This window comes from Lupinus angustifolius, chromosome LG08 (genome assembly GCF_001865875.1).
Source record: "Lupinus angustifolius cultivar Tanjil chromosome LG08, LupAngTanjil_v1.0, whole genome shotgun sequence".
NCBI lineage: Eukaryota > Viridiplantae > Streptophyta > Magnoliopsida > Fabales > Fabaceae > Lupinus > Lupinus angustifolius.
This window is the reverse complement of record NC_032016.1, coordinates 7,595,819-7,619,663: the sequence shown is the minus strand read 5'-3', so window position 1 is coordinate 7,619,663 and position 23,845 is coordinate 7,595,819. Positions and strand designations below refer to the sequence as shown.

The 23,845-nt window shown below is 33.7% G+C and overlaps 2 protein-coding genes and 1 pseudogene across 4 annotated transcripts; 2 read left to right on the top strand and 1 right to left on the bottom strand.

The window, feature by feature from the left end:
* LOC109353588 lies at positions 761-11,888 on the bottom strand (annotated as a pseudogene).
* On the top strand, positions 13,898-18,348 carry LOC109354492 (pyruvate kinase isozyme A, chloroplastic-like). Of its 3 annotated transcripts, none has more exons than XR_002108558.1 (8): positions 13,898-14,556; positions 15,368-15,455; positions 15,590-15,780; positions 16,377-16,495; positions 17,130-17,373; positions 17,469-17,703; positions 17,808-18,186; positions 18,221-18,348. XR_002108558.1 is itself a non-coding variant. In XM_019597033.1 (8 exons), coding segments are annotated over exons 1-8 (1,737 nt in total). In that variant the 5' UTR covers positions 13,898-14,025; the 3' UTR covers positions 18,168-18,348. The 3 variants fall into 3 exon arrangements, 2 of the variants coding, with proteins under 2 accessions (XP_019452578.1, XP_019452577.1); XM_019597033.1 differs by having other exon boundaries at positions 17,808-18,135; positions 18,167-18,348; XM_019597032.1 differs by having other exon boundaries at positions 17,808-18,325.
* On the top strand, positions 19,419-23,104 carry LOC109355233. The gene is made up of 5 exons (XM_019598263.1): positions 19,419-19,521; positions 19,580-19,820; positions 20,445-20,674; positions 22,029-22,136; positions 22,819-23,104. The coding sequence occupies exons 2-5, from the start codon at positions 19,619-19,621 to the stop codon at positions 22,939-22,941; spliced, it is 663 nt and encodes a 220-aa protein (XP_019453808.1). The 5' UTR covers positions 19,419-19,521; positions 19,580-19,618; the 3' UTR covers positions 22,942-23,104.

Sequence of the window (23,845 nt, the reverse complement as noted above, 5' to 3'; positions counted from 1 at the left end):
AATCATTAATCAAGATGATTTTTTTATTGAAATCATGATGATTTATATTGAAAAGGAAATAATTGAAATTTTTGCACTTGATTCAATCATTGACAAGTTTAAGTATTTAAAAGTAGGAAAAGTGGCACTTTAAATGAATGTATATTTTTTAACATCTTTAGTTGTTAAATAATATTATTTAGAATTTAGAGCAAATACTTATTTCAGTTCCCCATATTTTTCGATCTTATCAGCTTGGTTTCTCAAAAATTGTAAAACCAAAAATAGTCCCCAAAATTCAAATGCAGGTCAAATTAGTTTTTATCAGGTGTTATAAAGCATGCTCAAAATGACTAATTTGATTCACAATTTGAAATTTTATATGACCATTTCAGATTCTTAATTTTTTCGATGTGTCAAACTGGTAAGCTCGAAAAACATGAAAGTTTGAAATGAGTATTTACTCTATAACTAATATGTTTTAAAATTTTGAAACAATTATATATATTTTATTATTGTTCCCTCTAAAATTTTACAAGATCCTCCACCAAGTGAGAATAGATGCCGATTAAATCTCCGACCATTGAAAAGCAAAAAAAAAAACAAATGAAAAAGTAACATACAAGACATTCGGAATTTTATAAATGAAGTTCACACAATCAATTTTTCTTACAAAGCATAGACTTACCCTATGTCCATGGTGTAGGGTCCACCAAGGGAAGATGATCCTCTAACAGGGACCCAACAGAGTAGATAGGAAAGAAAATTGAGATGTAAAACATTGGCCAAATTGAAACCAATAATACCTCATTGCATGTTCTCAAACTTTTATCAATTGAGATATCAACAACAAACCATATTCATACTTATTTTGTGTCAACAAAACTTGCATTAATTTGGATAATATAATGTTACAAGGAAAGCATTTTTGCTAGATTTAGAGAAAGAGATTAGACACCTATATTTAACCTGTTCCAAATAATTTAGTGACTTCATTAACTATAATGTTGGGTCATTTTTCAATGAAACAATCAACCTGCAAAACCAGCATTCTCAATGGATCTATTCCCTTTATTTATAAGCTTAGGTAGCATTTTTCTTCTTAAACTAGCTCTGCACTAAGCTAAGTAGAAAATCAGTAAATATTAGCTCATAGTCTGGCATTTTTCCATACCCTGCAGTGAGTACCATAAATAAAAGAACAAAATGTTCAGCAAGTATACTGGAATATTAGCATATGCAACATGTACACTGCCAAGAACTAGAGCAATGCATCATTAACATGCCAAAAGAACACAGCCAAACACTGATAATAACGAAATAACCGAGACAGAGAATCGGCGGACAATGCAAAAAAGGCATGTCAAATAGTAGGTATAAAAATGTCTGAGATCTTGAATATGTAAAACAAATCATGATGAGAATCTTCTGCCCTCAACTAAGTTTTCTTGATATAAGTACCACTTCTTACTATAATCTTATCAGTTATCACTGACTAATATAAAGTAATTTTGATTTCAGGAGTGAGATTTAAATTCAACCAATTATCTTGTACCTAATTAAGCAACATCAGTGCATAGAATAAAACCAAGAAAGGCATAGTTATTCAACAGGACATTTAAGGGAATTTATAGGACAGAGAGGAAGCTCACAATTTATGCCCGAAAATAATAAGAAACCACGGGACTTGCTGAAAATCAAAGAAGTTATACTTGCCAGGAAAATAGTTGATATCAATGACATAAAACACACCCTTCTTCCCGTGTTCCCGAATCATATCTATGTTGAACAAGCAGAGCCCCTAGAGATGGTGATGCAAATTAGGTTTAATATAGCATATAGATATAAAAAGTGACTGCCAAAGAAAGCAAAATAGAAAATGAAAATACCAATCGATGACGAAGCTCCCTTGCAAGCCTCTCCAACAATGGTCTTAGTGGATATTCTGTAACAAAATGTCAATGTCACAGTAAGATGAAAACTGGAAATGAGCCCGAAATATCAGCCATTTACTCCGAAGCAGTTATTCGCATGTGGCAACTCACAGTCACCTAAATACATAAGGACAAAGGGATTCACTTGGTAATGAGTCAATATACAAGATTTAATCACAGGCCTCCACCGTTCAGTAGCTTCTTGTAAAGCTTTAAATGACGGTCACGGACCATAAGGACGCTCATGATAAAATAAATACTCCATCAGCCCATCTTTCGGTGGGTGTTGGGAGAAGGGGAAGTATTCGGAATCTCACCAGCAATAGTAGGATCTAGATTAGCGTTGTCTGCTGAAGCTGCAGCACATGAAACTCTTGGGAAACGGTAAACGCCAGCAACCTTTGATAGCTCACGTTTACTGATATTAGGAAGTGTTGATGCGGAAGACATATGGAGAAAATATAATAGAGAAAATGATACCGAGAAATTAACGTGTTCAGCAATTTGCCTACGTCCACGGTTGAAAAGCAACAATGATATTATCACTATGATAAAAGAGAATTACAAGTTCACTCAAGTGTTTCACTCACTTCCCAAAACCCAAGTACACCTAATATCACTCTCACTCACTTATATCTTAAACACTAAAATATTCCTCACAATATTAGAACAAGAGAAGAAGAGAGAATATGCACTAAGGCTAGAATATTGGTGTGTCTTACAATGGCTTGGAGCATTCCTATTTATAGCCAAAGCCTTGAGGATCCTATGGCCAAAAACAAAGATGCTTCACCACAACCTCTTCTTCTCATTGGCTACAAAAGAGGTTACACTATAGCCACTCATTTTACTTGGCCACAAGAATGTTTCATCATAGCCACTTCTTTTGCCACATCATTCTCTTTTTCTTTTAAGCCAATATTTAATAAATCTCCACCTTGGCTAAAAGACTATCATAACTATTTTCATGTTGCTCTTCTTCATGCCCACTAGAGATTCTGGACATCAATCAAGTCCAGACAATGCCTGAACTTCGTTGTTGGAACTGGTTTCGTCATCATGTCAGCAGGATTATTTGCACTGGGTATTTTCTCCACTTTAACAATTCCTTTCTCAATGATATCTCTGATAAAGTGCATCCGAACATCAATATGTTTTGTTCTTTCATGATACATTGGATTTTTTGTGAGATGTATAGCACTTTGACTATCACAGTAGATGGTTGTTTCTTCTAGTTGTATACCCAACTCTTCAATTAGACCTTTCTCCCAAATGGCTTCCTTTACAGCTTCTGTTACTGCGATGTACTCCGCTTCAGTTGTAGATAAAGCAACAATTGATTGTAGTGTTGCTTTCCAACTAACAGTACAACCACACAGTGTAAAAACATATCCAGTGAGTGATCTTCGCTTATCCAAATCTCCGGCATAATCTGAGTCAACATATCCGATGACCTTACTTCCAACACCTTTGACTTTTCCATACAATAAGCCAATATCCATGGTACCCTTTAGGTAGCGCATAATCCACTTCACAGCCTTCCAGTGAACTTTACCAGGACTTGCCATATACCTACTTACCACACTTACTGCTTGTGCAATATCTGGTCTAGTGCATATCATGGCATACATAAGACTGCCAACTGCACTAGCATAAGGTACACTTGACATCTCCTCATTTTCGCTCTCAGTTTGTGGACACAAGGCCATCGAAAGTTTGAAATGAGACGCTCATGGAGTAGTGACTGGTTTAGCATTTTGCATGCCAAATCGTTCCAACACTTTCTCAATATACTTCTTTTGTGATAGAAAGAGCGTCCCTTCTTTTCTATCTCTCTGAATCTCCATTCCTAGAATTTTCCTTCCAGCTCCTAAGTCCTTCATTTCAAACTCTGAGCTCAATTGAGCTTTTAAGCTTTTTATTTCTGACATGTTCTTACATGCGATCAACATGTCATCAACATAAAGAAGGAGATAGATAAATGACTTATTTGCCAGCTTCTTGTAGTAGACACAACTATCATGCTCACTTCTACAATAGCCATTTTCGAGCATGAAGGTGTCAAACCGTCGATACCACTGTCTAGAAGATTGTTTTAAGCCATATAAGGATTTCTTCAGTAAGCAAACATGATCTTCCTTCCCTTGAACTTCAAATCCTTCAGGTTGTTTCATATAGATTTGTTCCTCCAACTCACCATGCAAGAATGCTGTTTTGACATCTAGTTGCTCAAGTTCCATATCAAATTGAGCTACAATGGCAAGTAGGATGCGAATAGAGCTATGTTTTACCACAGGGGAGAAAACTTCATTGAAATCAATTCCTTCTCTTTGTGTAAAACCTTTGGCCACTAATCGCGCTTTGAATCTTGCATCTTCAACTCCAGGAATTCCTTCCTTCTTCTTGAAGACCCATTTGCATCCAACAACCTTTTGAGACTTTGGTCGTTTCTCAAGAACCCAAGTATGATTCTTATGAAGAGACTCAATTTCCTCTCTCATGGCAGAAATCCATTTGGAAGCTTCTTTATTGTTGATAGCTTCTTCATATGATTGTGGCTCACAATTGCTGATATCATCAGCAACATTTAGAGCATAAGACACCAGATCAGCATAACCATATTTCTCAGGAGGTTTTATATGTCTCCTTTGCCTATCCCTAGCCAACTGATAATGTTGCAATTGGGATACATCACTACTAGTAGATGCATCATGAACTTCTTCTTCTTGATTAAATGTATTTTCCTTCGTTGGCTCCACCTCAAACTCCACCTTCTCCGAGATACTAGGGTCTTTGTTTTCACTTGAAGACTCTTTATGAGGCTTTAGCATTTCAGCTTCATTAAAAGTAACATCCCTACTGATAGTACATTTTCTTTTCTCTGGCCACCACAACTTATATCCTTTTACACCATCAGGATATCCAAGAAAAATGCATTTCAATGCTCTTGCATCAAGTTTTCCTTCTTTGTTATGAGCATATGCAGGGCAACCAAATATCCTCAAATTATCATAATTTGCAGGAACACCCGACCACATCTCTTCTGGAGTTTTAAAGTCAATAGCCGTTGATGGACATCTGTTGATCAAGTAACAAGCTGTATTGACAGCTTCCGCCCAGAATTGTTTTGGCAATCCAGCATTTGACAACATACACCTTGTCCTTTCAAGTAAGGTTCTGTTCATCCGTTCTGCAAGTCCATTTTGTTGAGGAGTGTGCCTCACAGTATAATGTCTGACAATACCATGATCCTTGCAAAAGTTTCCGAATTCTCTGCTACAAAACTCTAGGCCATTGTCAGTTCTCAGTCGCTTGATCTTCCTCCCAGTTTGCTTTTCGATCAAGGTTTTCCACTGCTTGAACTTCACAAATGCTTCACTTTTGTGTTTCAAAATGAAGATCCAAACCTTCCTTGAATAATCATCAATGAAAGTTAGCATATATCTCCTACCACCATGAGAAGGTACTTGGGAAGGACCCCACAAGTCAGAATGTACATAATCCAACGTGCCTTTTGTTCGATGAACTGCATTGTTGAATTTTATTCGACATTGCTTCCCAAAAATGCAATGTTCACAGAAGTCTACCTTCCCGACTTGTTGACCACATAGCAATCCTTGCTTGGCCAACTCGGCTAGACCTCTTTCACTAACATGACCCATTCTTAGATGCCACAATTTGGTGACATCATAATCACTTGTTGATGAGACAGCAGCAACACCCGTGATTGTGTTTCCTTGTAGCATGTAGAGACTATTCTCTTTCTTTCCTTTCATTACAACCATAGCGCCTTTAGATATTCTTATAGCTCCACCTTCACCTTTGTAGCTATAACCTTTTGAATCTAGTGTTCCCAAGGAAATCAGATTTTTCTTCAATTCTGGAACATGCTTTACATCTGTCAACGTCCTTACGATTCCATCTAACATCTTGATTCTAATTGAACATGCCTTACATCTGTCAACGTCCTTACGATTCCATCGAACATCTTGATTCTAATTGAGCCGATGCCAATGACCTTGCAGGGAGCATTATTTCCCAAAAGGACCTTGCCCCCATCTAAGGGTTGGTAAGTTGAAAACCAATCCTTAATGGGACACATGTGATATGAGCATCCAGAATCAAGTACCCATTCATCTTTTGAATCGTGCTCTGAGACTATTAGTGCATCTGCACTATCATAGTCATTTGCTACAGCTGCATCTCCATATTCACAAATCTTTTCCTTGCCTTTGCGCTCTGGACAATTCTTTCTTATATGACCTTCCTTATGACAATGAAAACATTTATACTTTCTAGGTTTCGCTTTAGACTTGGACCTAGATTTCCCTCTTTCACCAAATTGATTTCGCCTCTCTGTTCTTCCTCTGGCAAAAAGACTATCACCTGAGCCTTCAGATCTCGAATCTGATACTCTTTTCTTCAGTTCTTTTGAGTGCAACGCCGCCTTTACTTCGTCTAAGGTCAGATCTTCTCGACCATACATCATGGTGTCGATGAAGTGCTCATAAGAACTTGGAAGGGAACATAGTAGAAGAATTGCTTGGTCTTCATCTTCAATTTTAACATCAATATTCTTTAGATCAAGAATAATTTTGTTAAATTCATCCAGATGATCTTTTATGGGTTTTCCTTCCTGCATTTGAAGGGTATATATTCTTTTCTTCAAATACAGCCTGTTGGTGAGTGACTTCGTCATATACAGGCTTTCCAGCTTCAACCATAATGAAGCAGCTGTAGTTTCATCTGACACTTCTCGTAGAACTTCATCTCCCAAGCACAACAAAATTGCACTATGTGCTTTTTCCAGGTTTTCATCCTTCTCGTCCTCGGTCAGACTCTGTGGTAACTTGTTTCTACCTTCCAAGGCTTTTCCCAAGCCTTGATGAACTAGTAGAGCCTTCATCTTCAATCGACATAGGTTATTTAGCACTCGCCATGATAACTGTATACCAGAACAGTATCGTAGTCCGTGAACATACACCAGGAAAGCTCCCAGGAAAGAGAGGTGGGTCTTAACAGACACGCTTAAATACCAGGTCTTTCCTAAGACAGAACTTTCCTAGACATGCACTTTCACACTATTATACCTTTCTAGTAACAAGAAAAATTCTTTTCTGGTGTGTAAGATCATCGAGTTCCAAATACATCAATGAATAATTAAACTAATCACAACTAAGACATGTGAATGTTAGCATGCAAGATCATGATTTTGATAATGTTGATGCGGAAGACATATGGAGAAAATATAATAGAGAAAATGACACCGAGAAATTAACGTGGTTCAGCAATTTGCCTACGTCCACGGTTGAAGAGCAACAATGATATTATCACTATGATAAAAGAGAATTACAAGTTCACTCAAGTGTTTCACTCACTTCCCAAAACCCAAGTACACCCAATATCACTCTCACTCACTTATATCTTAAACACTAAAATATTCCTCACAATATTAGAACAAGAGAAGAAGAGAGAATATGCACTAAGGCTAGAATACTGGTGTGTCTTACAATGGCTTGGAGCATTCCTATTTATAGCCAAAGCCTTGAGGATCCTATGGCCAAAAACAAAGATGCTTCACCACAACCTCTTCTTCTCATTGGCAAAAAAAGAGGTTACACTATAGCCACTCATTTTACTTGGCCACAAGAAGGTTTCATCATAGCCACTTCTTTTGCCACATCATTCTCTTTTTCTTTTAAGCCAATATTTAATAGGAAGAGAGAAACGCCTCACGACCTTTATGGTTTCCCCAACAATATAAATCTTAAAGAGAATACCACCTGCGAAATAAATAAATAAGATAACAATGTGAATGGAATAAAAAAAGATCGAGGTCTAGGGATTGGTTCACAAATTCTTGTAGGACAAGTGGAGGTTCAAGCTCTGAAAGAGATGATTCATCATAAGCAAGAAATAGTTCATGTGACTTTGCACTACCGTCCACAAGTAGTGGTTTTGCAACTGAAAATTATCAAGAACAAGAAAATGCATAAGTCTGCTAACTATAAACAATCTTTCAAGAATAGAACATAACATATTTAAAACAGAACACACAATAGATAAAAACCAAGTTCTTTAAGCCCATTCAAGAATTCTAAGCTATTTTAGTGAACATCCACGAATGCATGACAATCACATGTGGCTGAAATGGCAAGTAATAACCAGATCCATCATGAGAAACAATGATTGGAAATGAAAATTAAATAAAATACATACCTAATGGCAACTTCATCCCAGCTTTAGTGACTTCATAAGGGATATCAGATGGATTTTTCTCTTTTGAGATAACTAACTGTTGTGGAATACCAACCTTACCTAAAACACCACAATAGTTAATAAATAAGTGCATGTTCTTGTAAGCAATGTAGATACCTAGCTTACCCTATGTGATATTCAGATATGACTTGAAAATACAATTAAAAAAACATAACTTCTTTGTGCATTAAACTTAAAAAAAGTTGAGTAAGTAGCCTAATACAAAAGCTAGATGTGAGTTTATGATTTTAATACTTCTGATTAAAGTTCATGGACAATCCCAAAACTTTCAGATGAAGAGTTGTAAAAAAATTTAGTGTAATAAATAATAGTAAACAAGTTACCGTGGCAGTCAGATAAGTTTTAATCAACCACATCTTGCAGCATGGATTGACGGTTGTGTAAATGTTGTATCGCATCTGGCGGATCGACGACAATAACCTCTGGATGTTTTTGCCTGTAATCCTTCACAAAATAATTATAAAAAAAGGTAAAAATTAGGCTCCATCAACCACAGGCTTCAGGTTATTTAGAAGGCTCAACACAGTCCCTAATTATACATTTTCAGTCAGCTATGAACATTTTAACAGAATACTACAAATGCCAATGTTGTAACTTATCATCTCACTATACTATCGACCAAAGTTTCTAAGGACACCATAGAAACAAAAGATAAAATTCTATGAAGTATTAGTAAACCATCTTTCAGAAGCTTTCATCTTTTATCCCTTCTATGCTGATATCATTATACTTATCTGGGATTTTTGACTTATAAAATCACTAGACATGGTTGAACTTGGTATGTAACATTATTGACTTCAAAACTATAGTCTCAACCAGCCTTGTACCTATAATTAAAAATAAAAAATCTGATCTCCACTCCACAGTGCTGTAATTGTCACTATAAAAACCAAAAAAGAAACAATACTTTCAAGTTTCAACTTACAAAATTAACCAGAAGACAAAAGAAAAATAGTCTGCCTGGTTTTACTGTTTTCTGTTTTCATTTACACATAGTATAAAATTGAAAGAAAACAAGTTGGGTACATCATTTTCTTTTCTTATTTTTGGAATATTCTAAATTTCTGGAAATTCAGAAAACAACAATTGAACTTTTCAGTGTTTTCGCTTATGCCACAGTACCAATTTTGAAGTTTTTAAGACTCTGATTTCAACACCTAAATCGGGGATGGAAATCACAGATAAAAGGATTGATGATGAGGAAAAAGGGAAAAGGGTAATTGAAATATCAATACCAAACATGTCTCCAAGCTCATTAAAAACAGAGTAGGAAAATGATTTTTTGAGAATGGAGATAGAGAATAAATCATTTAGGTTAATCACAAAAGTAAATCTTCACTTGTTTAAATACTTGTAGGACCAGCTTCAACTTTCTGACCCTGTTTCATTATGAGGAGAGCAAGAACTCTACAAATTATGTTAGACAATAACAGCGTTTTTTAGGGCCTCTTTGTGAGTTGACTTTGTAGAGCGAAATGAAAGGCTTGAGAGTCATCTTACAAGTATATTTCATGACTCCCAAACCTTCTCATTCTCTTCCTTGCCCTCCAAAAAACAACCTCGTAAACAGACCCTGAGAATCAAAGATTTAGTTGTGCAGCCAATCACCCCCATTTCATACTTGATTCTCACTAATAGATGCTAGTGATTTCATGACATGCCATGAATGAGTGAGACAAGAAGATTAAAACAACATCATTTCTAGTAGAATGTTAAAGTTGGTACTTGGTAGTATTTAGAGTTCACAAACCTCAATAATCTCACGCCACTCCTCCCCAGACAACTGAAAAGAACAAATAGCATATCAGATTAAAGCATAGAGAATAAAGAAACAAAGTTCTTACTTCATAAAATGTTAATAGCTTGTGAACCACAAATAGCAGCAAAATCATAAACCAAAACAAACCCAAATAAAAGGCAGCCACATATGAAGAATTGCACGCACCAGTAATGATAAAATTCTGAAATACATGTCACAAACCTTATGCAACACAATCTCAAAAGGCCCTTGTTCTAGCAACGGCTTGTTTATATCAATGGCAACAAAGTATATCCCCTTGTTCCTGAATCAAACAAAATCTAAGGATCATTATTGAGAGTATCAGCAATGCAGCAACCTTCTAAGATTAGACAAAGCTCCAATAAAGTAAGCAAATAATGATTATTCACCCTCAATTTCATAAAGTGCATGGATCCAAACACACTAAATAATATAAGGTAGATACACCCTTATCTTTCACTTTAAACTTTAGAGACACATTCACTTTCTAGGAGACTTTTCCTCTAAGGTTTATTATTAGATTAGTTGATCAATAGGTTTTATTTTTAACTGAAACTGTCTGCTAAAAATATTTCATTGTAATAATAAGCTTTAAAACTATATGTTACATACAGACAAATTATATTTCCTTTAATTTTTTATGCCCAAATGGCAGCAACTTTTCTGTGAATAGACTAGAAAATTTGTGGACATAAATGTAAGTTTCAGACTGGAAGGCAAAGAACATTTTACAAAGTTTTGACCTTTGGTTATCAATGTGGACAATTCCAAAGCTATGAGCAGCATAATGTTGGGATATTCTCATTTAAATTAGAATATAGGCTGAAACAATATTTTGTTGTGTATCTTATTTTTAGTTTTCAATTTGATCCTCTATCAAAATAAAGCTTCAATTTAATTCTCTATCTTATTTTAGATTTCAATTTGGTCTTCTCACAAAATAAAACAAAAATCTAGTCCTCTACCTTTCTAATGTTTAGCAGCTACACTTTTTTATCATAACAATGTTAATTAGATTTGATCCAAAAGACATCCTACCTTTATTTAAGAAAATGCATATTTCAACTACGGAAAATGAATATAGGATGAGTTAGACATATTCCATTACACACCAAATTAACATTGTCACCATAAAATAGTGAAATTGACAAACATTAGGAAATCTAAATTGAAGCTTTATATTGTTATAGGACCAAATTGAAACAAAAACTACATTGACACCTTTATTTCATAATATTTTTTTGGTACATACCTTTATTTCATAATATGAGCAAATGGAAACCTTAAATAAGATAAAATAGCAAAACAGTATTTTAAACAACATATGAAATACAACGTTGTAAGTTAAACAAAAAGAAATAAAAAAACAGTTGCCTGTGATATGCATGGTGCAAAACTACTCCATCAAGACTATTATTCTACATAGACAAGGACACTACCTAGGTGTGCCCATAAACCCCATCACGTAAAAGCCACTTTAACTAAAAAATAAGGAGCTAAAAACAAAAACGAATGATCAAAACAAGGGAAAAAATGAAACTTTGAAATTAACCCATTTGTGGAATTTGGAAACAAAATATTCTTCTTCTTCATATTTTTTTTATGACATGAATAGTAATGTGTACCGTGCAAGAGTAATGAGTTTTGGCTGCAAAAAGCTCTCTTTTTTCTTAGACGTTAAGGCGTAACCAATCACCACTTTCCTATGCCCACTACATTCACCACATGAAAACGATGTCGTTCCAACTTCTTCCTCTTTTGGTTCTTCTTCTGAGATTTCTTCGTCCACCATCATGTTTGTGCCTTCTGAATTCAAAGATCAAATTTTTATCTGTTTGTTTCAATTTTCTGCAGTGAAAAACGCAGCTGAGTTGTTAATCTCGATGAATATGGGAATGAAATTGACGAATAGCGGAACTAAGAACGAAAGGGGTGGTAGAGAAACTCACTCTAATGCTTCTTAGGTAGATGAAAGTGTAGAGAGGAATGTGTTCAGTTATGTTGGGAATATTCAGTTTGACGTATATACTGTGAATGAAAGAATAAATATAGTAAATTATAAAACGGGTTTTATATAAATTATCAAATAAAACTGTTTAATATAAATATTATAAAATTGAACTAGTTTTATTAAAATTTTGTCTTAGTGTTTCTATTTTTAAAATTGAATATATAGTTTTTACATGTAATAAATGTATGATATGATGTTTTATTCGAGATAATTGTATTGATCCATAATCCTAATTTTAGTGAATTATTATAAAAATCAATCAAAATCACCACCTTGAGTCTAATTGTTTTGATCAAAATATATGCATGTTAGAAATGTAACATAATAGAAAAGTGTATATAAGGTATTATACAATGTTAATAACATTAAAGCAAATTTGGAATTATGGATTACCTTGGTATAATAAATAGTCTTTCATACAAATGGTTCAGGTATGCATAATTATTGAGAATCATTGTTACCAAATCACATTTATAAATATTTTGATATAATTAGTGTATATGTGAAGAACCAACAACATATATGTAATTAAGCAACATAAATCTTATATAATCTTTCTTATTGGTGACAAAATTAAAAACACGCAATAATAATAATAAGTATATAAATTTTTTATTCATAATTAACCACACATCAAAGTAGTTGGAAAAAATAATTACAAAAAATTATAATAATTAATTAGCAAGTACTTCTTTTTGTCTGTATAATAATCATTTATATAAGATATTTTATATTTTTTTCAGAGAAAATAACATATATATTAACATTAATGGTATAAGAAATTTTTACACTATTATTGTATCATTCACATCTATTTTAATTATTATTGACTTTTAAATTAAAGTAACACAAATAAATTGTAAATGATATATTGGCTATATATAAAGCTTTACACTAATAATACATAAATATATTCATAAGTACCTTGAATAAAATTAGCAAGTCCCTTCAATAGTTCAACCTGGTTTTTGTGTCAAAATACCTTTAATAAAATTATAATGACTTTATTTACTATTGTTAATTAGATTTATAAAAGGATGAAACAATATTAAGCATTTATTCTCCTCCTATCGTTCTCAATCAAGGAGTGATTTAACTTTATTTCCTTTCATTTCTCCTTCCACTCCTCATTCTTGTTACCCCTTCACTAGAGATAACAAAATGGGCTGCCCAGCCTGTTTATCTTACGCCCGCAAATGCCCTCAAAAATTTAAGTGGGTGCGGACATGCCCGTATTAATTTAACAGATAAAATTCAATGCTCTGTCCGTTTTAAAACAGACTAACAGATTTGGGGCGGCTCGTGGACATTGTTGAATAATTAAAAAAAATAAAAAATTAATATAATAAATGAAATGAAATTAAATAAAGTAGTTGAAGATAAAAAATTAACAATTTTTTTAATATTTTATATGAAGTTTAACAAATTATATTAATTATAATTTTTTAGGGATTAAAAATCACATTACATCATAACTCATTTAAAATTTTCTTACTTTTTCCTTAAATTATATTTATGGGCTGCCTGAAGGCCCAACGTAAATGTCCGCAAACTTGGCAGACAAAACGGATCAGGCAAAACAAGTAAATGGACAAAAATTATATATCATACCTGCAAAAAAATGTGAGCTACGACGAGCCATGTATACCCTTCATTCCTCCTATTTTATTTCCCTCATAATTCTTAATCATATCAATTAATATATTTTGGTCAATTTCAAATTCAATATTCTTTATACTTTCCAATGCCCGCTTTGTCCAGCAACCAAAGTCCAAGCCTTGGCGGAGTTTACAACATTAAACAATTCAAACCGGACTTTTTTTGTACTATCTTTTGGGCGTGCTGCCCTTCACAAATAAGTGTAGTGTTCAAGTAATGGAACTCTTGGCTTAGGATTGAGTAGGCCTTATACCACTAGATTAACGTGCTAAACCCACCTCTAAATTGTCGTAAAGTTCAAAACTTTATTTGCATATATTATAAATTATGATCTTGATTCCTCACAACAACTAACCACTATTTCTGCTATAGTTTTGAAGTCAATGGCTGCTTCAGCATGCGATCTAAGTCTTTTTTCCCTTTCAACCCTTCCTAGAAACTCTCAAATTCATTTGAAGAATGTAGCTTTTGCTGCATCAATTGTTAACAATCCGAGATTTTGCTTCAACAGAGAAAAATTGAAGGTAAACCATGGACTTAAGGTTCATGCAGTTGTGGAAGTGGGTTTAGAGGGATCAAAGAGTAAAACTTTGGAAGAAACTTTTGGGTTTGATGTAGTTTCAGAAGGAGAGTTGAAAGTGAAGGGGTTTGAAGGGTTGAGAAAGACAAAGCTTGTGTGCACTGTTGGTCCAGCATGTTCATCATTGGAGGAACTAGAGAAGTTGGCACTGTTGGGAATGAATGTTGCAAGGCTCAACATGTGTCATGGTACTAGGGAGTGGCACAGTGATGTGATAAGGAAGATTAAGAAGTTGAATGAGGAAAAGGGTTTCTCTGTTTCTGTTATGATTGATACTGAGGGTAGTCAGATTCATGTTGTTGATCATGGTGCTCCTTTTTCTGTTAAAGTAGAGGTAAATTTAGTATATCACTATATGTATGTGATGTTTGTTGCATATTTTTGCAGGGGTTTTGTCTATTTCATTAATCATAGTTTCATTGTTCTAGTTTTTTAGATTCAAAATTGTTTATCAGGTGTACAATGCTTGCAAATGACAATAGTTTAGAGAAGAGATTGGGAATTGATAGCGATTGTTACTTTAACAATAAATTTGTTTATAAGCAGCACAAGAAACAAAGGAAGCATGGACACTTCACAATAGTCGTTGTGTATGTTCCTGCAGACACATACATATGTTGGACACTTTCGGATACTCACTATATTTTACAACATTTTATAAGTTTACCTTTTGAACTTTTATACCATTGTAGATGGAAATATCACAATAGCTAGATAAAAATTAGCATTTTATTAGGTTTACAATGGCTCGTGTCAACTTAAAAAACATCGTTCATCTCTTTTAATTTAAGATTTGTATTTTTATGTTAATTTTATATCTACATAGCTGTGTTGTGTCCTATAAATTTTAAATTTGTAGTATTGTATGATCCCATGTCGTATCGGTGTGTCCTTGCAAGAAACCCCAAGGACTCAACAAAAAAATTATCACAGTAAGACTTATCACCTAAATTAACAAGTGAACATATAAATGGTGAAAGGTGTTTTTTAGTCTGGCCTAGAGTTGCCACGTCCCTGATTCTGCTCCTATTGGTTTTGTGAAAGGCTTGTTTGCTTTAGTCCTCTGGGATCGCACCATTAGAATTTGCCAAATTGAATTTGGATCAATGAACTCTTGATAACTGTTTATTTTGTTTCAACATCAGGAAGATTCCATTTGGCGGTTTACCGTTGAACATTTTGAGGGTTCTCGTCCATTCACCATTCAAGCAAACTATAAAGGTTTTTCTGAAGGTAATTGATATATTGCGAAATGAATGAAGATTCAAGCCTTCGGTATCTTAACTCATAAATTTCACTGTTGAAATGTTGGTATGTATTCAAGTGAATATATTCTGAAGAATCTGAGCTTAGTTAATGGCTTTCAGGTATTGAAGTGGGTGATGAACTTGTTATTGATGGGGGAATGGCACGCTTTGTAGTCACTGAAAAGACTGGAGGTGATTTGCATTGCAAATGCATCGATGCTGGTCTTTTCCTACCTGGAGCCAAATTTAGTTTCTGGAGAGATGGAAAGCTTGTCCGGAGAAATTACGAGCTCCCCACTCTATCTACAAAGGTAATATATATTGCAGCTTTATTTTTTAGCTTATTAATGAAGACCAAGGAGGATAAGAAGACTGTGGCCTATTTCATGTTTACTGCTGAACCTCATTGGAAACCAACATAAGCTAACGATATCAACTGATTGTTTCGTCATTTATGCAGGAAAAAATGTCAACGGGTTGTCAAAACCTATTTTATATATTTTTGTTTGTTTGGTCAATAACATAGTGCCTCTAGACATAGGCAAATTGCATAATATAGTGTTCAAATGCCCCGAGTTTCTTTCATGAGTCCTTAAAGTTGCAGGAAGAATTGTTAGTCGTTCAATTACCATAAATTCAAAAGTTGTTAAATTCTTAGTTAATGGTGTAAATGTTTTAAGTGTAATCACTATTACATAAGTTTCGGCGGCCACACATCCAGCATAGCTCACAGCCAAACTACCTTTTTCATGACTGACCATATAATATTCTTCATTAACTTAAACTATTAAGACTCTGTCTTTGTGAACTTTTTGGTGTATATTTATTTCTTTTAATATTTCTATAAACCTGGAACCATTCACTTATATGAATTTCTCATAAATTCAGATTGTTATTTTTTCCACAGGATTGGGCTGACATTGATTTTGGTATCACTGAGGAAGTTGATTTATTTGCCTTATCCTTTGTCAATAACGCAGATTCTATCAAGGATCTGAAGAACTACCTCTCTACCAAATCAACCAAGTAAGGAAGCAAAAATTTATGAAAGTATTGTTTATACAGTTCTATCATTATGAAACATGGAAAATTTGCTTATCAAATTATCTATCGAGCTATGAAAAATATTCAACGAAAAATATTGGGGTAATTTTCTCTAGAACAGAATATCATGACTCATGATAGTGGCTAGGATCTGCCAAGTGTCACACCTATTGATTTTCCACATGTACCCTATCGACCTTTTTGACAACACTCTGGTATGTGATACCTGTGCTTCCTAATGACATGTTGTACCATGTCATTATCAACCTAGATGTGTCATTTTTCATCTTCAATCTGAATGCATGTAGGTTGTAACTGCTAGAAACTGTGTAAGTTGGTCGGGTTTTTGTCAGGAACTGGCACATTTAGAGCATTACTTCCCTAGGTTACTATTGCACCTTTTGTGATAGAAGAAATGCATATTTGAGTTATTATAATTGGTGGCTGGCTTTATTTCCATCATTGCTATTTGAGAATGCTGCTTTTAACCGCATATCTATCTTTCATTACTTAATTGCCTCGAGTCTTTCAGCATCAACATTCCTTTCTGCTATATAAAAGCTTCTTTTTCGAAGTTATTTTGGCATAGATCAAGAATGGTAAACAATTGTTTCAGATCCATAAAAGTATTGGCAAAGATAGAAAACTTAGAAGCCCTTCATAACCTTGAGGAAATAGTGCAAGCTTCAGATGGAATCATGGTGGCTCGTGGTGACCTTGGAGTTGAAATACCACTTGAACAGATCCCTACTGTCCAAGAGGATATAATTAACATTTGCAGACAACTAAACAAGCCAGTGATTGTAGCTTCTCAGCTTCTTGAGTCAATGATTGAATATCCAACACCGACACGTGCTGAGGTAAAATATTCCCAGATTTTCCTATAGGATGATAGATTTTCCTAGTTGGAATGCTGAACTAACTATTACAACAAATTTTGCTTATATGCTATAAGGTGGCAGATGTTTCTGAAGCAGTTCGACAATATGCCGATGCATTGATGTTGTCTGGCGAGTCAGCTATCGGATCATATGGACAGAAAGCTCTGGCAGTCCTGAATATGACCAGCTCTAGAATGGAATCATGGGTTAGAGAGGAAAACAGACAGTCTCTTCTGAATCACCGTCAACTTGGAGCTTCATTGCCAGATCATATCACCGAGCAAATATGCAATTGCGCTGTTGAAATGGGTACTCCATACTTACTCTTCTGATTATAGTAGTCCTGTTGTAGTTAAATTTACTTAGTGGCTCAAAAGTAAATTATTAAAATCCACTCATGTATATGTCTGCAGCTAACAAGCTTGGCGTGGATGCTATCTTTGTATACACAAAGCATGGATACATGGCATCGCTCCTATCACGCAACCGCCCCAATCCTCCGATCTTTGCTTTCACCGATGATGACAGTACCCGAATGGCTCTGAATTTGCAATGGGGTGTTGTACCCCTCCTTGTTGATTTGTCAGATGATGCAGAATCTAACATTTCAAAATCTATCCAACATATGAAGTCTAAGGGATTGATCAGCCAAGGAGACACTGTTCTAGTGGTTTCAGATGTTGCTCCAACACATGCAACTCATAAGGCTTTTCAGTCAATTCAGGTGAAGACCATTATCTAGTCCACAACACAAAGCAGCAAAAATATTCAAGTCCATTGAAGAGAAACATGTCCATTATTAATCAAACTTCATGAACTAGCCACTTTATACAAGTTTATTGCAGTTACATTTGATATGTCAAATTGTGAACTATGATTATGATTAATAGTGTTGCATGCATTGAGCAATAGTTGAATACTACAATGGCAAGGTCCTCAGAGCTTACACGCCAATCTAATTCCAAGATTTGTCTTTCTATGATATATTATTCTTTACAAAAGGGGATTTCCAATAATCAATTAAGGTATTCATCATAACAAATTAAACTAAGCTTAATTCAGGCAGAAAAATATTTTATGGACCACTTTGCAGTTTTTTTGAAGTTTAGGGACTGTGTTGCACATTTTGAAAATTGAAAAACAAATTGCACATAAGATATTTGACTAGAAGATTATGAACAGTAAGTTTTGTTAAATTGAACTCACTTATATAAAACAGCCTTAAAAATACATGTTAGGATATAGATTGAAACAAATTGTTGATTTTTTTTTTTTGTTAACACCAAAAGATTTATGTATTTTGTTTCCTAATAAGAATATGAGTAAATTATACTGACAGTCCCTGAGTTTTATCTAAATTATATAAACTATCAATCATTTTTTTACACCTACACAAAGCCCTTGATTTTTATACTTTTATTACACTTATCACCCCTGCACGAAAAAATAAGTGTAATCTTTTATACAAAAAATGTGATAAATGTAATTTAGTTAACCAAAACATGATATATTGTTTAAAAGATATACTTATTTGGACTTGTCTCCACAATATAATATATCATGTTTTGTTTAACTTAATTGCATTTATACATTTTTTTATATTTAAAAGATACACTTATTTCTTATGTATGGTTGATCAGTTTAACGAAATTACAAAAAATTAGGGATTTGTGTAGATGTAGAAAAGTGAGAAATAATTAAAATAATTTTACTAAAATTCAGGGGTTTACTCTAATAAAATCTTAGTGATGTTAGTAACAAAATTCATAATTTAAACGCCCATTAACTTTTGTTTACTCAATCCAGAATATTTTGTTTCCAAGTGGTAGTAACATATTTTAACATCACATGTTTACCAGGTTTTAATGGAAGGAACAGAATGATTGGAGTTTGTGTCCTACCATGGGAGTGGACCCAAAAATAAACAAATAATTAATTTCATTTGAAAAAAAAAACATAATAATTTGTCATGTTCTTATATTTTGTTTGTTGTCAACCTCAAACTCATAATCCACGATTTTCAGGTTCTAGCCACAAAAAACAGATTCATCTACAGCGCACATTAGCCACAATTTGTTCTCTCAAGCTAAACTACGCTTCTCAATTGCTTCAGCCTCTGCTTATGTTCCGCTAGAAGAAGCTTTATGTTCCTTCTTCCACAAAACACGTTTCTTCCATTTGGGACCCAATGAAATCTCTCTCTTAGGATTTTGGTGTGTTAGTTATGGCTTCTTTGCAAATTCTGAAACCTACTCTCTCTCAATTTTCTCTTTCCCATTCCAATTTTCCTAAAAAATGCATCTTGAATCCATTTCAAAGTTACTTCCAAAAAAGGATCATAAAGTTGCAAACTTTAACGAGTTCTAAGTCTACCACCTTGTTCAGGGTCTTCTGTCAAGCTCAAAATACCAACAACCAAAAAAATGGCAAGTTTTTTTTTCTTCTTCTTACTTGAATGTTTTTACTTTTATCATTTCATAACATGAACAATTGTCTATTGAAAATGTTAGTAGGAGTATACTGGTATGCAATTTTGAAGTTTATTTTATATATATATATATGTTATTTGAACAATAACATACTTTCTATTAAAGGTTTCACATTAAATCACATATGAAACTATGTTAGTGAATCTCACATGAATATTACCCAATAATAGAGAGTGTATTGAAGAAAGTTCTAATGTGTTGCTAGCATTTGTTATTTATTTGTACAATTATCGATACAACAACAACAACCAAGCTTTTATCACAGTAGGTGGGGCATCCATCAATGACTTTGCTTGACGTGTAAGTGTTGCCACCACGAATGGTAAAGCAAGACCGACACTGCAGCAAAATGTTTTGTGATATTCATTTCAATTTCAACAGATTCAGTGTAGGATGAAATTTGTACTAAAAAACTCGTGCATTCATCTTTTTCTTTGTGAGATAGGATATAATACATGAGAATAACAAACAATTGGAGAGTTTATAAACTATGAGTGGTTAAAAGGAACATCAAGTGACTAACTTTACCTTTTGATGGCTCGTTCCATTACTATTGTTCAGGAGAAGAACCTCCAGAATCATTATTTATGAAAGAATTGAAGAGGAGAGGTATGAGTCCTACCTCATTGCTTGAGGATTACAAGAAAGGTAACTATGGACTTGATGAAGAGGTGTATGTTAATGAAGAAGATTGGGGTTTCGCAAACAGAAAATATGTCTCAACCAATGTTGAGAGGAGTCTGGACAATCAGAGGGAGCGATCCATGACACTGAACAGCGAAGGTCTTGAGGTTGGTGCATTTATAACATTTTATGAATAATATATCAAATATTAGTGTTTTTATTGCCGAGATTTTGTTGCTAGTAGTTTGTTTACATTAATCTATCATGTGTTCATTGTTTGTAGTTTGTAGTTTGTACTGCTCCAATGATATTTCAACATGAAGAATACTAATTCAAATATATTTTTATTAAATAATTGATGAGAGGGGGGAGAAATAAAAACAGGAAGCGTGAATAGATGAAGAAGAATACAGAAAAATCAGTTATAAATGGCAACAAGGCTATCGTTTCAACATCATACCTGAAACTTTGTATTCGGTTTTATATTTTATGCGCCATCAAGTATAGCAATAGGTATAATTTCATTGATGAGTGACACCAGTACCCTTTTCTTTCTTTTTTGGTAGTTCTCAGTGCTTGAAATATTAGACTTTTTATTCAAAGCACGAAACTTGATCTGGCTTTACTTTTAGCTTCAAATAGTAGCACTTTAGCATGAACACTTTGAGACTTTACCTCTGGATCAGATGTTGGAACTGTAAAAGTCATATGTTTCAGAGAATTAGTAGAAGTTCAAAATAATTTCACAATAAAGTTGGTATGTCATCAGATTTCCGACAAATAATTGTACTTTCATAATTTTGACACTAATATAATTTTATAGCAAGTTATTATACTCGAACAAACATTATTTTTTGTCTTTGCTAGAGAGAATGAGTTTTAGAGTTTTAAATAATTTCAAAATAAAGTTTGTACCCTATATAGGAATAATTCTTCTTTCATTTATTCATATCCTTCATTGAAATACAGCTTCCATGCTTCTTATGATATGAGTTGCGGTATTTCCTTGAACTTAAATTAGGAGAAGTGTGAAATGTGTGTAAGTTACATGGAGAAAACAATCATGAGATATGATGATGATGGTGGTAAAACAGATTATGTATAAACAATGATCATGATGAATGATGTCTATATTATGCAATGACTTCTCTCTATCAAACCAGTGTAGACATTGGCGCCCTTTAATTTGTACTGAATATTGATGAGAGAGAAGGTAACAATTGTAGCACCCCATAATTTTGTTTTCATGAGTTTATTAGCGGATGATTTATTATAGAACATTATGATATTGTTCGATCCATGTAGCCGACCTCACATAGTGGGATAAAGGTTTGATTGTTGTTTAAGTTTCTTAGCTGATAGAAATGTACATCACATTTGTCCTCTTCAGCAAAATCAAATCCCACTGAATCAGAACTGTTATTCTATTATTATATTGAAGTGAGTTTGATGCTTAAATATAATGAAACCGCATTTTTTGGATTGAAATGACCAAAAATAATTTGTGTCGATCCATTTCAGGGCTTGGCTCCTCGTGCTAAACTGCTGTTGACAACTGGAGGAACATTCTTCTTGGGATTTGGGCCGTTGATCATCATAACTGTTGCATTTTTCTCTGCTATCTACTTCGTAAGTTCTTTTCCCGTCAACTAATGTGTATACGGTTTCATTTTTCTGTCCTGTCAAATTGTACCATTTACTTGTTAACTATTGTATGCATCTTGCCATCTCATATGTATAATTATACTATTATTTTTCTTTGATCTATTTACTCGTTTCTTATTAAAGTAAATAAAAACTTTGTGGACGCTTGGACGGAATATAACCTATGAGATTAGAAAACCAGGACAAGTTTATAACCTACAGACTATAGTCTTGGCTTCCTTATCGATTGTTACTTTTTAATTTGCTTTAGTAGCTTTTATTTGCATGCATTTTGTGTCTGTTCTGGTGAACTGATAAAACCTCTCAATCAACCAGTACAATTGAGATTTAAATCTTTGGAGCAGGTACTCCCATGTCATAACTCATAATGCTGAAGCTGTTAATTTTTGCAGTTTTAATATTTCATAATAGACAACAAACTTTATACAGCATGAACTCATGGTGTCAAATATTTTGCCCTGTTCAGAAATCAGAAATGGACACATTTAATGGAAATATGTTCTTATCTGGTGTGTTTGTCATGCTTTAGCCTCTCCTTTTTGTTCTCCAAGCTTCATTGTTTTTCTGAATAGATTCTGCTTGTCGTGGATACATAAGAATGGTTGATGAATCATGTAATATTTACTTACACACTTCGCTGTTACAGTATTTCGGACCGAGTTTCGTCCATGACGCAAGCAAGATGTATCTATCACCTCCCCAATATGTGGACCCTTATGAACTCCTAGAAGATGAAAGGATATCTGAGATGGCTCCTCGGTTAAATTGAAGGGAACATCTTATATGATTAGCCCTTTTAGGTATCTAGTTACATATTTCAAATATCTGTTTACTTTGCCCTTGTTGATTTATTTTCTTCGTAAAAATATCACAGGGGAAGAGCTTGTTATCTATTTTACATTGATCTTTGACTCAGTTCTTTTTCATCTGCATTTGTGATTTTGCATATATGACATTATATACGTTAAATTTAAACGGAAGCACATTAGGAACATTACTCATGTACATGGTGAGAACACTTCATATATTCAGAATATGAGAGCATTTTAAATCTTAACCATATAAATTATACATGGATTATCTAAAAGTTACTAAATAATCACATGATCACCTAAAATAGTTACATTATCGTCCAAATAAGACATAATGTCCTATGCATTTCTGTCTTAATGTATTATAATCAAGCTGCATAAAAGACCATGCACAAGTTTAATACAAGGAAATTTATATCTATGAAGAAGTGTATCTATATTGATGAGTGAAGACTATTGATTTAATCCAAAATCTTGTAAGTCAATGTTTCGATGAACATGATTTTGAAAGAGCCACATATAATTGATCTTATTCAGTGGCATAAAGGCACATTAAATGGTTGACTATGAGGTCAAATTGTGTGTAAAAAACCATTGAAGAAGGGGCACATTAAATGGTTCCTTCTATTGAAGCAGCTGCAGAAAGAAGAGATGGCATCAAACAAAACATAGCCAGCGTCTTCTATTGAAACATGAGAATGGTAATATAATACAAAAGATAAATTATCATAATATTAACATATAAAAGGTTGTCAATTTTAATTCATAAGCTGAGAATGGTAATATAATACAAAAGATAAATTATCATAATATTAACATATAAAAGGTTGTCAATTTTAATTCATAAGCTTATATAGTCGT

Coding starts and splice junctions, on each gene's coding strand:
- LOC109354492 (XM_019597033.1), top strand. CDS start 14,026: ATGGCTGCTTCAGCATGCGATCTAAGTCTTTTTTCCCTTTCAACCCTT. Junction 17,374..17,468: donor CAACACCGACACGTGCTGAG/GTAAAATATTCC, acceptor ATATGCTATAAG/GTGGCAGATGTTTCTGAAGC. Junction 17,704..17,807: donor CAATTGCGCTGTTGAAATGG/GTACTCCATACT, acceptor ATATGTCTGCAG/CTAACAAGCTTGGCGTGGAT.
- LOC109355233 (XM_019598263.1), top strand. CDS start 19,619: ATGGCTTCTTTGCAAATTCTGAAACCTACTCTCTCTCAATTTTCTCTT. Junction 19,821..20,444: donor TACCAACAACCAAAAAAATG/GCAAGTTTTTTT, acceptor ACTATTGTTCAG/GAGAAGAACCTCCAGAATCA. Junction 22,137..22,818: donor TTTTCTCTGCTATCTACTTC/GTAAGTTCTTTT, acceptor TCGCTGTTACAG/TATTTCGGACCGAGTTTCGT.